Source organism: Buteo buteo, chromosome 16, assembly GCF_964188355.1.
Source record: "Buteo buteo chromosome 16, bButBut1.hap1.1, whole genome shotgun sequence".
Classification (NCBI taxonomy): domain Eukaryota; kingdom Metazoa; phylum Chordata; class Aves; order Accipitriformes; family Accipitridae; genus Buteo; species Buteo buteo.
In genome coordinates, this window is record NC_134186.1 from 5,490,671 (window position 1) to 5,506,498 (window position 15,828).

The 15,828-nt window shown below is 43.9% G+C and overlaps 1 protein-coding gene across 3 annotated transcripts in view; it reads right to left on the bottom strand.

Annotated features, from left to right (window-relative positions):
• Positions 1–1,650: 1,650 nt before the first annotated feature.
• The window catches only part of LOC142040188 (lethal(3)malignant brain tumor-like protein 3), a 52,823-nt gene continuing 38,645 nt past the window's right edge, over positions 1,651–15,828 (bottom strand). For all 3 annotated transcript variants that reach the window (XM_075047669.1, XM_075047668.1, XM_075047667.1), the window contains 3 exons: positions 13,888–14,054; positions 9,275–9,337; positions 1,651–5,897 (listed from right to left, as the gene is read on the bottom strand). In XM_075047669.1, coding sequence (XP_074903770.1) covers positions 5,769–5,897; positions 9,275–9,337; positions 13,888–14,054 — 359 coding nt within the window. In that variant the 3' untranslated portion in view covers positions 1,651–5,768. The remainder of the gene's footprint in view (positions 5,898–9,274; positions 9,338–13,887; positions 14,055–15,828) is intronic.

Consider the following 15,828-nt stretch of genomic DNA (forward strand, 5'->3'; position numbering starts at 1 on the left):
GGTCTCCTCTGGAAGTGCAGGCTAGGGAGTGCTTCAATGGCGTGTGTGCAAATGCAACCCTTGAGTCACAGCTGCCAAAGCTCAGTGTAATTACAAGGGTTTTTGATGAGCATTTGGGACAGACAGAGTTTAAGTAGTTTTGCTTGAGCCGGTCTGAAGGGCTGCAACCAGGCCTGCGAGGGGAGAGATGTTCAGCTGAGGGATGATGCAAAGAAGTGATGCAGGCGGCATGTCCCTTCCACCATACTTTGTCTTCACTTTAAATCAAAGAGACCCCTCCAACCCCTCAAGTGGGTGTGCAAAGCCCACCAGGGAATTGTGCAAGGGCTTCAGCACAAGGGAAAAATCAGTCCCAAGGAGCACGGTCAGGGCTGACCAGAGAATGACTTGAGCATTCAAGCAGGCAAAAAATAAACTACAGGTTTTTCCTGCCCAAGGAGAAGTATGACTCGGGACTGTCTGCCTGAGCAGAATAATCTGCAAATATAATCAGCCATTTGGGTGATTAATGCACCCTGCTCTGTTAAGACTTCTCCATCAAAATCTTGGTTAAAAAAAATCCCTTCCGCAGAGGAATTCAGATATCACAAGTGCAGTGACAGAGACAAGCATGCATCCCAGCAGAACCCCAAGGGAACTAACAGAGCAAGTAAAAGTAAAATTTGATGTTACTGAGCGTGCAACAAGCATCCCAGCTAACCAGACTAGGAATCCAATCACGGTAACAAAAGCAAACAAGCCAGGGTTTAAATAGAAGCAAAAAAACCTTGGAAGGGAAAAACCAATGAGAGCAAATGTTTACCCCGATGATGGGATAGTTTAGAAATTATGGCTGGGTGCCAACTCTCCAATATTTTTAGCTTTGAAAGGTCTGCTAATCGCAGCCACCAAAGTGAATCTGTGCCCTGGTCCCCTCCTGCCCTTGGCTCCGTGACGTGCTGCAGGTGCAGCTTCAGCCTCTTGGCTCTATCAGAAACACCTCTGTGAAGATCAGGAAGAAGTTTCCGCCACCTGAATTTGGGGGAAAACCAACTGATGGCATGTTGCACAGTGTTTTGCAATTTATCAGCTAATTACAATTACAGCAGAAACAAATGCCCAGGTGAGTTAATTAAAATTGTTATGGGGGACACAGTGAAGAAGCCCAACAGAGCATTAAGGAAGGTAAAACAGAACAAAACCCTCAAAATGCCGAGTTTTAACATTGATTCATAGTAATAACAAGTTCTTGCTAAGTTTTAGTTAAACACTCAAAGTTGGAAGCTGCTTTAGGAAGATGGCAGAGTCCTGGGATGGTCTGCAACAGGAAACCATGAGGGATTAAAATATTCTGTCAGCAGCAGAGGACAGCAAGGAATTGGGGGATTAGGCACAGCCTCAGTGGATGAAGCTGGCCAAGGCTGATGCTGTCCTGTGTACAAATCAAGGAGAGCTCAAATATTTGGCTTTGCTCTGCCTGATGAAAGATATGAAGGATGAAAATGCTGCCCGCATTTTCATTGCCAGGTTTAGGGGGAGGAAAACAAGGGGACAAATCTCTGCAATGACCAAGCCACCCCAGTGACAGGCCTTCAGGGCAGCGAGCCAGCCCAGCTTCCCTGCGAGCACGTGCCAGGGTCAGACCCAAACACGGAAGGATCAAGTCAGGTTTGAATTTATATTAATTTTATTCACATTTCCAGAAGAAAGCATCGGTGGAGTGCAACGTCATGGCTAGTGTCAGAAAGCTCAAGTATTTGTTTGGTTTAAAACAGGCAAACATTTCAGAGGCTGAACCGAGACAACGGGCGCACACTCCCTTCCCCTGCACGTGTTTCCAGTTCAAGCAATAGGAATTTCAAAAATAAGCTAGCTCATCACATGATGGAGAGGATGTCAAAAACTTTAAAGCTTTCTGTAGTATAAATCCCTAAGCAGGGCATGAAAGTAGCAGGCAGGAAATCTTCTACAGCTGAACTAGCTTATCCCCTGGGCTGAATGTTTTTTTTTTTTTTTCTCCTTTGGTTGTAGAGTTTTGCTATCAGTGTTGCCAAATGCTTCTGTCCAACTTTAATGCGATTCATTACCCAGAGCAGAAATTTGCTGCTACTGGATTACAAGGATGATGGTTGGTGATGGCACAGAAAAATTTTAACAGGACTCTCTACCAAGGAGAAAAAGAGAAAAATTTGATCATTTTGGATTTCAAAACCAGGGATACAGGAACAAAAACATAACCAGGAATGAGATTCATTTTAACTGAGAACTGAAACCTCCCAATTGCACTGCTGGCCCACAGGAAGTTGTCACAGCTCCGGGTTGCTTCTAAGTAATATATTTACATTTCTAAGTGACTTCTGGGTTCAGTTGGGCCAACAGCTGGTTTCTGCTGACATTTAGCAGACAATGAAAGCCTCCTAAAACCAGGTGGCATTAACCAGTTTCAGCTTTGTTCACCACAGAGCTACAACTTTTGGCTTTCTGCTTCAAAGTGCATGTTTCAAATTAGACAACAAGGCATTAGAGAGTCAAAGGCATCTGCAGACCCCTCGCCTTGACACAGGCCTCGACCAGGACTGGGAAAAGGCAGAGCTGAGTTTGTACAGGCAGTCTGGCAGCAGAAACAAGTCACCAAACCACACGTGAAAGTGGCGCTCCCCGATGCAAGTGAAATGGCATCAGCAACTAACAAATTCCTAAGTTATGGGGCTAAAAGATGAGCTGGTTTAGTTGTTTTTCTGTCTTGTAAATATTAGGGAATTTTAAATGTGTCCAGTGAAGACACTGGAAATCTTTTTGCCCTGGTGTTATTGTGAAGTTGCTTGAATTTATTAGAATATAGCTATATTTGGAAAAGGAGTCAGTAATAGATATGTGCACATTCTTGCTTGCTCTGCAAAGACAATTATCAGATTACAAAAAAAGGCACAAGAAGCACATTCCTCCTTCTTCTATCCCTAAAAGGGTTCCTCCTTCCTTCTTGCTGAAAGCACTACTCTTGCTGTCACTGAACAAACTCCAAGTACACATTTTCGTCTTTGATCCAGCTGGCTTGGAAGCCTCTAGGATTAAAGATTTCTCTTCTGTTTGAATAATTTCAGTGACTAGCATCTCATTGCTTGTTTCACCAATTCTCTTCATTCTCTATCTATATATAGTAAAAGAGATGAAATAATATTATATTTTGTTTTATTGCTGGAGGCAATCTGCTGTCCCCCAACTCAGTTTCCCAAAGGAAGGAGGTAAAACAGAAAATCTGGCAGGACCTGCTTGCTAGAAACAAGAGCAAGGTGAAACTGCACTCACCCCATCTGGCTGGGTGTCACAGTGGGGGAAACTGGAGCAAAGAAGGGCTCAGGGTTCTTTAGCAAGTCGGTGAAGAGCCAGGAACAACACAGTCCAGCTACAGATCCTCTGCTCCAGTTGTCAGGAAACAATTTTGCTTTGCCTAGAAGGCGAGTTGTGTCAGAGTCCAGGACATGCCACTTACAATTCAAGTCTACACTGACGCCGGATGCGCAGAGTGGGATAAAGGAATGTGACTCTTTGGTTAATATCCTGGTTATCATACTAAAAATGTATTTTAATAAATTAAATTCCTATCTTGTCTAGTCCTTAACACTGCATTAAATTATTCTCCTGCAGTTGCCTGGCTGATATTTAATGTTTCAGCTATTAAATATCCCACAACCCTATGTCTTCTCTGTGGAAGGCTTAAACTCCTTAACATCTTATATAAAAATAGAAAGTATGGAGACAAATTGCTCTATATATTAATCCAGGACTGAATGGCTTCAGTGGTGTGGATTCTGCTCTATTTACAGTTTTAAGGAACTTACTACTTTAGGCAAGTCACAAGGACCTTCTCAGCAGCTGGAAGGTTGGACAAAGGACATGGAGTGATTAGGGAAGGAAGTGCGTTCCTTGCGTCACCACACTGTCATGGACAGCATGTTCATTCTGTTCCCAACGGCTCTTGAAGCAGCAGGGCTGGGACTATGGCAACAACACTGGTGACGAAGATGCCAATTACAGGAGGGAGTTTGAGGTGCCTAGAGATGGATCACATCTCATCATGCAGCACCCCGAGAAATTCATGCAACCCTTGGCAGAGGCTGATGGCACACCTGCCTTCGGCAACATCATGTAAACACCCTTACAGTGCTCGGAAGGGTTCATGCACACAGGATTTAACCTGGCAGCTCTGAATCAAGGGTGAAAAGGCTTCCCTAGCTAAGATGGTTCTAGCTAAACTCCAGAACAGCCAAGTAGCTATCAGCGAGAGTGGCCAGAGGAAGAGTCACGAGCTAGCATGCTGCCAGGCACAAATTGTAACACTGAGCAGAGCCCTAGCACGACTCACTGCTTCTCCCAGGGCTTCCATTGTAATAGGACAGCTCTGGAAGTAATGGTGTGGAAATCCCCCATCCAGGACATCACAGTCCCATGTGCATGTTCATAAAACTATGCTCTGACTTTGAGCAGAGCAGGAAATACTCGTGCTCCCCTCCTGCCAGGAGAGCACAGACTGCATGCACAGGAACACAGCCACAAGCTTTGCTTCCTTCCTGACATAGATTAGCTCTCTCTTTTGAGAAGTAATTCGTACCTCGTTTTGCTGTCTGTTTAAACCCCAGTTCCCCTCCAGCCAAATTTCCCCGTGTGCTTTGCCTGCCTTGCCACTAGAGAGGCAGGGGAGTCAGTGCCCTGCTGCTACAGCACACTGACTCCTGGGTAGAACAGACCAAAGTCCACCTGGAGGCTGAAAAGTCTAAAACACTAAGCATTCAGGAGTTTTGATTGTTCAAAAATAAAAGCAAATTGTTTCTAGGAAATCAGTTTGCATCTGTATGCATATGCTGGCCACTGCTGGGTTTCCAACTCATATTCCTAGCATTTGGCTGACAGTGGAGAGGACAAGAATGAACCCATCAAATTCCCAAGTGCTCCTGATTGGGCCATTTTGCCCTAAGATGTTCCTGGTCTAGACAGCAGTTGCACAAAAGCACTGATGGGAGAATTACAGCTAAAATATTTATCTTTGTCTCCTGTGGGAAATATCTTTATGAGAGATCTTTCTCTACCCAAAGGCTATCTACACAGGGCTTGCTTCCCGCTCTCCGGTGACACGAACGAGAACATTTTGCTTGTTACCAGAAACAATGCAAGCCATCACTGATGGAAACCCTTTGCCCGTGCTACCTTTCTGCTGCAGTGTAAGCAGCCCAAGTAGCCAAGGGTATTAGAACAACTAGGATCAGTAAGTGAAATTGGAATTTAAAAATCAGTCCTGAAAAGGTCAGGTCTTGAGTCACAGCATTGAAGGATACAGGTAAGTTGCTCTGAAGTGCATCTTTTTCCTACTCTCTTTTCTCAGAGTTTTTATACATACAGAATACATTAAACATGCTGGTGATAACTCAGTCTCTCTTTCAGGCACTATCATTGGACACAGCAGTCATTTTACTCATAGCTTTCTTCTTGCTATTGCAGCTCCACCAACATTACCCTGGATTCCCCTTATAACCGGAGGTTTCTTCTAGATCTCAAAAAGAGATTGATATATCAAAACCAAATTCAATTACAAAATATAATAATATCCTCTTCTTGGAAGTGAAGCTGCCCCATATTCCAGACTGTGGCAGGATTTTTATGTCCTCAAAATATTTTTAATAAGTTCTACTTAAAATATATCTGAGTCCCAATTTGCCTGTTCGGCACGTTGTCATGCTCTTAGTTGAAGATCCGTTCCCTGTCAATTCCTTGTGGGCTCTGCTGAAGGGCTCTTCTCAGTTGTCTTCTGCAGACTTGAACATGAGAATGGCATTGTAGATCTTCAGGGCAGGACCCAGCTTGATACTGAGTATTTTAACTATGTCGCTCTGGTTCAGGAGCAGGAAGGCCTCACCATCTATTTGCTAGAGGTTGGAAACACAAAATAAGACAAAGATTAACATCAAGAGATAGACAGGATTCTCACTTCTGGTCGTTCAGTTAAACAGTGTACTTTGAACTGAGGAATGAAAGTACGAACACAGGTCCAAAGACTGAAACCTTGTATTTCTCCCTAGTTCTGGCACCCACATCCCTGTGAGGTTCCCAGGCATGCTGCCCTTTCCAAGGGTCTCAGACCTCATCTAGCAGCCCTTTTTCTAGAAATAGAGAAGTCTGAGTGTGGGCAAGGCTTATGGAGAGACCATGAAGAAGATGCTTCATTAGACTTTATATTCACTATAATTGCTCTAAAAAGCCAGCAACTGTCAAAAATCCTAAGGCATATTCACAATCTGTGGCCAGAAATTAGATCAGGAAATCTAGAACGCAAGTCTTCAGGAGGCGGCTATCCAAGAATTAATATATTACACTGATTTACAATGATTAGAAATATAAAATCACCATTTCCTAGTGCATTCATTACATACTGTCATTGCAAAGACTCTTCAACCCCTTTAAGCTGTTCAGGGTAAAATTTAAAGCCAAACACCCTTTTTTTTCCCGGCTTTTTTTGGTCAGCTCTGCAAAAAACCTTACAGACGAGAAAGATTCCTGAGATGTGAACATCTGGCTACTCTCACAACTAGGATGTACTCTGCCCATAGACAACAAGTCTCTGTTTAAAGGAGAAACAGGAGGCTATTGTGAAATCATTTTCAATGACACTAAATGGGCTTGTTTAGCACATGGTAAAAGAGATCATGTGCTATATAGAATAAGGCATAGAAAAGACATGTAATCTGTCTGAATTTACACACACACTCTCCTAATCCATCAGCAATTCAAAGTAAGCAAGTGAAAAACATACTACCTTGTGAAAACACAGGATGCTTTAGATAGCAGCAAGTGAAATCATAACATATTATTTTAAGAAGAGGTTAAAAATTTACTTAGGTTTACAAGAACATCCGCAGAGACAACACAGATATAATTAATATAAACCTCAATTGCTGCAGGGAAGAAGCCAAAGATTAATGGACACAGACAAACAATATGTGTCTCCCTAAGTTATTCCGTTAAAGTCCATTTACAGAGACTGACAGCATCTCATCCTCTCAGTTGATGTTCACCAGTGCAGCAGACAACACCGGACACTCAACTCATCCAGAATAACAATTCTTCTATTTCTGTAGTCTTCCTAACTTGGACAGTAACCACTGGTGGAAGAGGACACATTGAATAAACTTGGACAAACATGTAATTAAAGCAAAGAGCTGGGAGCCAGGAGATTTGATTTCCCCCTCTCTAACCACACAAGAGACCGTTAGCAAGTTACTTAACCTCTCAGTATGTACACTGGAAATGACAGCAGTGCTCCCAGCCCACAGATGATTGGCCACACAATGTCCCTGAATCTTATTTGCAAGCTGCCTAGAGTCTACACTACTGCAATGAACATGTTAAAAATATCTTGAAACAAATGGACTGCTGCTTAAATTAAATAATACAGAGTCAAGACTAGCAGAAAACTGCTGGAAAACAGTCCTACATTTCAAAATGGTTTTGTGTCCAGCATTATTACTATGCTTCATTTTCACTGCATTGCCTCAAAGATGCTTATTTTAAACAGACCTTCCCTGAACTGGACCTAGAACAAGCACAGTATCAGTGCCTGTGCTTTATTATTCATTTCTTTGTTCCATCTTATTTGGATGGTTTTTAAAATTCTGTGCACAATTTGTTCTCTTCATTCCTAATGTAAGCAGCAACTATCCCTCTCCCCCCCGCCAAGAGAAGTCTGCAAGGGATTTATTTATCCTGAACGGTGAGCACTCAAAGGCCTGATTACAGCTAATGAACAACGTGGGTGGAGTTCAGCAGTCCCGTCACTCACACCTGAATTCTGGCCAAAGCCAAACTGCTAAAAGGGTTTTAATTTCAAACTGACAATTTGGTTTGAGCATAAACCTGAAAAACTACCCAAGCCCCTCTCATTTGGCATAGGGTATCATACTTTGAGGCTGCAGAAAGTAAGGTATTAAAATAGAACACGGCTATGCTGCTCTCTGAACCAGAAAGCAGTCACTGTGTTCAGGACCCGTTTAAATTACAGCTAGAAGAAATAAAATACATTGTGAATGGCTGGATTCATTAGAAGATTTGCTAGTTACATTTTACCTACCAAACTCTCACCTCTGAATGCATCTTTGCTAGAAATCAGGACATACCTTTTACACTCAGCTACACTGAAAGATTGGATCATTCGAATAAATTTCATCATTCCCACTATATTCAATTAAACAGTAGTCCACTATATTGTTACATTGTGAACAGTGCTTTGTGCAAGCCTCCATTTCTTTTGCTTTTTATTTTGTGTGAGTGGGTGTTTTTAAAATAAGGGAAAACAAAATACAAATACATATATCCCATAAAATGCACTACAGCCTGATTCATCCTGAAAGGAAGCCAACTCTGGGGAGCAGTCATCTATTAAAAACCTGCCCTTTACAGTCGCTACAATGTGCAATGCTTTTCCTTGGTCCAGAGGGTGCACTCAGTGCCGCACAGAACAGAGAAGGTACAGCCCCTTCCCTCAAGCTCTTACAATCAGAGCTGTAGAGATGTGATGATAGAAGGGGAGGTATGTCTGTGCAAATTAATCAGGGGCTCATAAAGAACCTCCAAGTCATACCTGCAATGTAACTGGAAGCCAAAGCACTCAACAGAGACTGTCTATGATCCATGCAAAGAAGTGCGCTAAAAACCAGGACAGCCATATCCTGCACCAGCTGAGGTTTCCGAGAAGCCACGGTGAAAGCACCACAAACAGGGAACAAGTCCAGCCCAGCACCTGGCAGCGATGACAGGACACGCTGCATGCAGGAGATGCTCTGATTGCCCAACCACTGCTTGTTCAAGGAAAGGCTCCCCTCCTGCTCTCACCTCAGCCCATGGGGCAAGCCAGTGATTCCTGGGAAACCCTATGACTGCCAGCCTCACCAAGAAAAGCAGGCATATGTGCTCATTTGAGGGAGCAGATGAGATCTTCATTCCACCATTCCAACAGGACATCTTTATAATGATGCCAAACCCACTACACAATAGTCCAAGACAGGATGTTAAGCATAAGCTCAGTGATTGGAACTGCAGGGGAAATTTAAAGCAGCAGAATGCAATTAGCCATGCTGGAATTCAGCTCGATGCTGAAGCTGCCTCCTAAATGCCACAGGCTCTTTAATGACAAGTCTGAGCATGTCTATGCTATCTGCACTGTAACTCCAGAGTGATGGGGTACAAAACCACCTCACTGCCATCAGACCAGCCAGTGGCATGGCACAGGATTTGGGCAGACTTGACTTACCTCTTCCCTGAAAACAGATGCTTGTTCCTTGCAACCAGGTAAACGCTGGATAAAGCTTACCACCTGAAATTACATTTGAGAAAACAGAAACATGGACGATTAAAATGGGGCATCACCAAGCAAAAACGTCTTATTTCTGTATGAGAGTTCTATATGCCAGAGTTTTTAAAACTTTAGTATCTACAACTCTCCCATTAATGAAGGATATATATGAAAAACATTACTGGGTTGTTGCTGCAACAACCCTGCAAAGCGTATTCTGATTACCTATAATACTTTCCGTATTACCTTTTGACCATTTATCCTTCTGTAAAAGTCTAGTTTCTCCATTTTAGGATCTTTATAAAATATCAAAAATATTTCTACAGATTAAAAAGACATATATGGCTATACTATTTTAAACCCATCCACAACTTCACTTTCTCTATGGTATTGCTGGAAAATAAAATTAAAAGAAAAAAGGATTTAGACAGTTTCCCATGATGACATGCCTTTAAGAGACAAGATAAACCAACCGAATGAGTACTGCTGGTTTACCAACATAGAGAAGGCAGAAGAGCTGGGAAGGAAAGGAGTTTTGGTTTTATTTAATCCATGGTGGGTGCACAGGATCCATGGAACCAACAGGATTAAACGAGTAAAAATTTTACATTTCACATTAGGGAAAAACCTTTCCAAGCAGGAAATCTATTAACATTTGGAATAATCACCCCAGAGACATGCTAGCAGCCCTTGGATTACATTATATAACACTAAGCAGTGCGAGAAGCAGTCCTGAATGCAGTGGAAGATGACTTAATATGTATTGTCTTCTCCAGCTGTAGCTTCACTGGTTCATAGAAGATTTGTATATTGAGGCATAATCAGATCAAACATCTCATGCTAATTGGATGCTCCCTTGCAGGAACAGCTCTGTTTCATCAGGCATATTCATTTGAGTTATTACAGATGTGACATTTCTTCCACGAACACAAACAGACAAACAATTAGGAGGGGTCACTGTCAAATACAAGCTTCCCTTTAACTCAGGATTGTCAGATTCTCTCCTAAATCGTGTCATTGCATCTCCAGCTGATCCTACCACTTGACTAATATTCATTCCCTTCCCCCAGTTCCGACCATGCAGGAATGGAGCTGTCAGCATGCCCTCTGGTTTTGCTCTACCCTGGCAGAAGCTGATTTTTGGTGAACAGCTCTGACTCCCGTTGTTTCTGTTATGTAATCTGAAAGCAGAGCATCTCTCTCATGTTTTGCCCTTATCTTCTGCTAGTAGGGACAGCTCCATTTTAAAGGTAACCCCTAAAATCCACATCGGGCAATGACTCCACATTTTCTTCTGTAGAAGTGCAGACTCCTATTATAAACAAACAACAAAATACTACTTTCCTTTTGAATCCCCCACCTCCTTACAATTCAAAAACAAATGAAAATCCTTCTGCAGGGTCTAGTACCTTCCAGAATTTAGGAGACAGTTGGACCCCTCGGGGCAAAACGGTAAGTGCCCTTTAGTGTCTATGGTATTGAGAGGCTGGTAGAAATCTCTGGGGAATGGTCTGAGCTTGCCTTGCTCCTGCATCCTTCCCTGCACAATTGCCGCTGGCTATTGTCACTGACACTGAGTGACAGGCCTTTGATCTGTCCCAGAAGTAATTTGTACAAACACTGCAAGCACTCTTTGCCACAAGAACGGCCTTTTAAACAAACAGGAGTCCTGTGGTTTACCAGGAATGGAGAAAAGAGAGGGAAGCAGGATACAAGAGGAGAATACAGGAGAGAAGGTCCCCAGCATGTGAGCCAGACCCTTGGTTCCACTGAGCTGCAGTGACCTGCCTGGCCCATCACTGCTGGGGGAGGAGAGTTCCCAAACAAAGACGTGGCAGTTGAGGGACAAAGGAGGTTCGGGTGCACAAGGCCAAAACACAGTAACACCATGGGCTAGAGGAAACCAGCACAGCCCCACAATGGTGGCAGTGAAGCCCTGAACCAAGGGAAAGGGTAAGGCCGGAGGGGCTCAAGATGAGGGTGGGAGAGGTGTCAGACAGGTTCGGAGCACAGTGGGATGGGGCAGATCAGGGCTTTTCCTTTGAGGAGGTGAATGCCTGCCTGCCCTTCTGGTTGGCAACAACCTCAGTGCTCACAGAACTATCTGGTGGAAGCTTCTTACACTACGACTACATGTTGGTAAAGGGAAGGGGGTTGAAAAAGAGCTTTATGTAATTCTGAGAACACCTTAGAAACTCTGTGCAACCCATATGGAAGGTGCTGACACAACCCCAGCTGTGTGTGATATATTGAAATCAGCACAGTGTTGGTGTACCTTTTTGGTAAAGTTAGAAGGTAGACTCATACAGCACTCCTTTAACATCAAGCTATAGCAGAACTGACAACACCTCATGAGACTATGCAGAGAGAGGCTGAGTTTAACTGGGATTTAGTAACACACAAGCAATTAGCACAAGGACAGTCCCCCCACAAGGTATTAGCTTCTGATGCAGGATTAACTAATGAACAATACAACTCTAGCACATACTAATGTTCTTCTGTGATTCAATATCCTTCACTAGCTGTGCTCTGAAAACATGACAGGAAGCTTTCAATAAATAACAAAGCTGTATTAAAGTAACTACTCTTGTTGATTGTTCAGTATTACCAAGAGTTTCTTAGCTTGAAGGCCCCTAAATACTGCTGCTGCTCTGCCATTTCAGCTGTTCTCAACCAACAGAGAATTAAAGCAACATTTTTTTCCTTAATGTGTTTTTTATAAAATAAAAACAGTTCTTCAGTCTGAAACCAAAGGAGAATTTTACACCCCCATTGCTCTTGTTTCAGATCAGGAGAATGGCCTCTTTTGTGCAGCAGAGTTCAAAGCACAACCCAAAGGCAAATGTTTGCCCTGTAGGAAGATGTTAGGAGCCCAAATGCCGACAGATCAAATCTACTTTGGACTCACTAAAACACAGAAAATCCTGCTGCTTTCATCTTCCAGACCTCCGGCTACATTTCACTGCACATGCTGATCCTGCAAGTGCTCATACAGAGGCCAAATTGATTCCTATGGGAATCTCTGACGAACATAATTTGCAAAACCAGATCCACTTTACTGAAATTCAAGACAAAGCCTGTAATGACTTTAGCCAGTCCATTGTGGTGCTGCAGCTGATCTTTTTAATGTGCCATTCACACTCCTACTGGCAGTCGAAACTTCATCAGTTGTTTCAGGCTGCAGGACAGAGCACAGTTCAGTGTATTCTGGGTTTTGAATCACTATATCCAGAGTGCCCTGCATTCATGCCCTGTGGTCCCTGCGTACACTCATCTGCTATCAAACTAATACCCCAGTTAAATTTACCCAGCAGTTGCTTTAAAGGTCAACTGCAAAGGACAAATTTTATTCGGCTTGTATCCTGACTCTGTTCTTCCATGAACCAGCCTCCATGTTTTGTCCAAAAGAAAGAGATTCTGATTCTCACATCAGAGGATTAACTGCTTTTGCCTTTACTGATTTTCTAGAAGACCTTTTGGAAAAATCATTGGAAGCTTTCTCAAAAGAAGGGTATGAACAATCTTTCAGAGATATTTTTTTCTTCCTTGCTATGGATTTAATTCAAACACATTTTCGTTACCCCAAAAAACCCCAACAAAAAAACAGGACCAAGTTTTAAAACAGCAACACTAATTGCTCTATCCCCTTCACAATTGCTGTGGTTCCTGTCTCCTGTGAGACTGCAATCCCACCAGCCTCCTAGCAGTCTTCCAGCATGAAGAGCAAAGTCAAGATTGGATTTATCTGATGTAGGAGGTACTTTGGGAAAATGCACTTTCTAAAAGTCTCTGAAGATCCTCTATGCATCATGAAGAACAGCACCTTTTTCCTGCTTTGCAGATTACCTACATACTTGCAAGCACAACATTACAGCACATTTCTCTCCAATTAAATGGTCTGCGATTAAGTGCCAGGATCCAAATTGTCACCACTTCTCAAGTGGAGATACAAATATTATTTATGCCCAAGGCATCGAGGCAAAAACCAACTACTCAGCACACAAAAGACACCGGCTTTTTCACATGCCACCTAATTACAGGAGACATCTCAAGAGCTAGGACTGCAGAGACATATCCCCAGCTGCACAGCTACCTCTGTCAGAAATCAGGTCAGGCTGTGGGCAGTTTTGTTCCAGGGGAATCAGGCAGGGAGATGAAGGAGGAGTGGGCATGCACAGCGCAGTTTGGAATTATCTGCAACGTAGAAGTGAATCAGCAGCAAAGTCACAAGAGAGGGGGAGGGAGATCAGAGAGAAACAGAATCTGCTGTCAGATTCATGTTTCAGGCCTGAGGACTAAAAGATCAAGAGGTAAATAAACGAAGGGAGGGAATCCTATTCAGGGAAATAAGCTGTGGACACCAGAGGGTTAACAGGGATCCTTCCCCTCCCTTATAAAGGGACTTGGGTATAACTTCTAGCTGAGTCAGCTACAGCATATGCAAAGCAAACAGAAAAGCACTGCCTAGGAAAGGAACGAAAATAAAGATGTCTTCCAATGAGCACTCCAGAAGAAGAGGGCTCTGGCATTCCTGCACCCCAAGAGAGCAGAAGAGGGAACAGGTAACTCACCTCTTCCACAGTCCATTTGGCCACGTGTTTGGCTGTGAGGCCCGAGACCTCTGGCAAGAGCTTGCAGTGCTGCTCCCAGCAAAGATGGAGGCGGTGGGTCGGGTTAGAGGCCAGGGAAGGCATGAAGATGGACTGGTGGAGGGCCTGCTGGAGATCCAAATCAGGGTCTGGAAAAGGAAACAACACAAGTCAGAGTGAGGCTTCAAGCAGGAGCAATTACAACAACGCAGGAGGAAGGGTCACACTCAGGAGTGAAAAGCAAGGCAGGGTGAGCAGACAGCCAGGCACGGCTACTGCATGGCACGCTGAGCTTTGAGGGCGTTCTTTCCACCCTCCTGAGAAGGAGAAAGAAAAAAAAGATAAGATTGCCAGGCTGGAGGCATTATCGTCAGCTTCTTCCCTGGAAAATGATGTCATGCTGCTAACAGAAAAGATGTTTGCAGCATTTTATTGACAAGGTGGAGGAGTTCTGGTAACAGAATCTTCAGCTGGAAACTAATGGCATCATTCCAGCTCACAGCTGTAGCCAGCCTGCGAAGAGCGCTATGCGTGCCAGCTGATGGCCTGAGCTTGCTGTCTCCCCCAGAGCCTCCCAGGCCAGGAGTGCTGCATGTTACCTCCAGACATCAACTCCCTCTTCATGTGTCAAGTGATGGAAGCTTTAAAAATCAAGGCGAGAAAAGGAAGAAATCTCCCCTCCCTAATGAGATCACTCGAGTAGTGCAGAGTCATGGTCCTACAGGGACTTGCCTGGTTATACAACAGGAAGCGAAGCAGAAGATGGAAACAAGATGGGAAACATTCCTCTGGTTTACAGCGGTTAATGTGTGCTGTCCCCTCGCCCCCCACCATGCCAGGCTGTGTACAGGGTGCACAGGCTGCCCGGCGCCATCCCGTGGCAACCATACAAAATTCCCATTTTCTTCCTGCTTTCAGAAAGGTTTGGCATGCCCAGCGCTGGTACGGCTGCTGTTTGCCTCTGCCGAGCTTGCTCGGTGTTAGCACAAACGGTTGTTAGTAGGCTGGTGTGTTAGTATCTGTGGGGTGTGCCAGTCGCTATGTGTAAAGCACAAATCAAAACAGTATTATAAAGAAAAAGCAAATTTCCATGATTTGCCTGCTCCTCACCAGCCTAAGTGAAAGCAGTGCTGGAGGTAGAGCCTCATCTAGCGAAAGGTCACTCCCCTGTTCCCCACTGTGTCATGTTACCTCGTCTCCACCTCCTAAAGGATGTGGGACAGCATCAAATACAGGTCTGTATTTCTAATAATGAGACCAAAGAGGGAGGATTTAAAAAAATAAAGCCTGAGCAAGAACTGCTCAGTTCAGGAGCTGATACTCCTGGTGACAATAGGGCACAGGACACTGCTCCTGGGAGGGCTGTCACTCCTCACCTGCCTCCCCCACCTCCCCCGTGGCAGGGGCAGCAGCTAGCCTTGCCCCCACCTCCCTGCCACAGGAGCTCCTATTCATGCCTAGGGTTTTACATACTGCCACGTTCCTGCTGGGTGGGCACTGCTTCTATCACAGACTGTCTCCTTTTCTTCACTAAGCCCAAATCCTCAGGGGTAAGCGTCCAAACCACGATCTAAACAAATTACTTTCCCTTTGAGAAGGAAGCTGTGTTCTAATAGTTTAAATATAGATGAGATGAAAGCTCTGGGTAATCATGAAATTACAGGTCAGTGGATTATTGCAGAACTTCCCTTCACTGATTTCCATCATTCTGTTTAAGGTGAATGCAAAGGGAGAGCAGACAGCTTTCCCTGCCAGCTGCAACTGCAGCTCATAGCTGGCAGAATTCTCCAGCTCTGACTGCAGAAGTCAGCACTAGGTAAAAATGAGTATTAAAAAAAAAAAAAAAAAAAAAAAGCTAGGCACCTGTCCCAGTTTGTGCCTGCTTAGCTATTTTCGATTGGAGACTTATTACCATGTTAAATC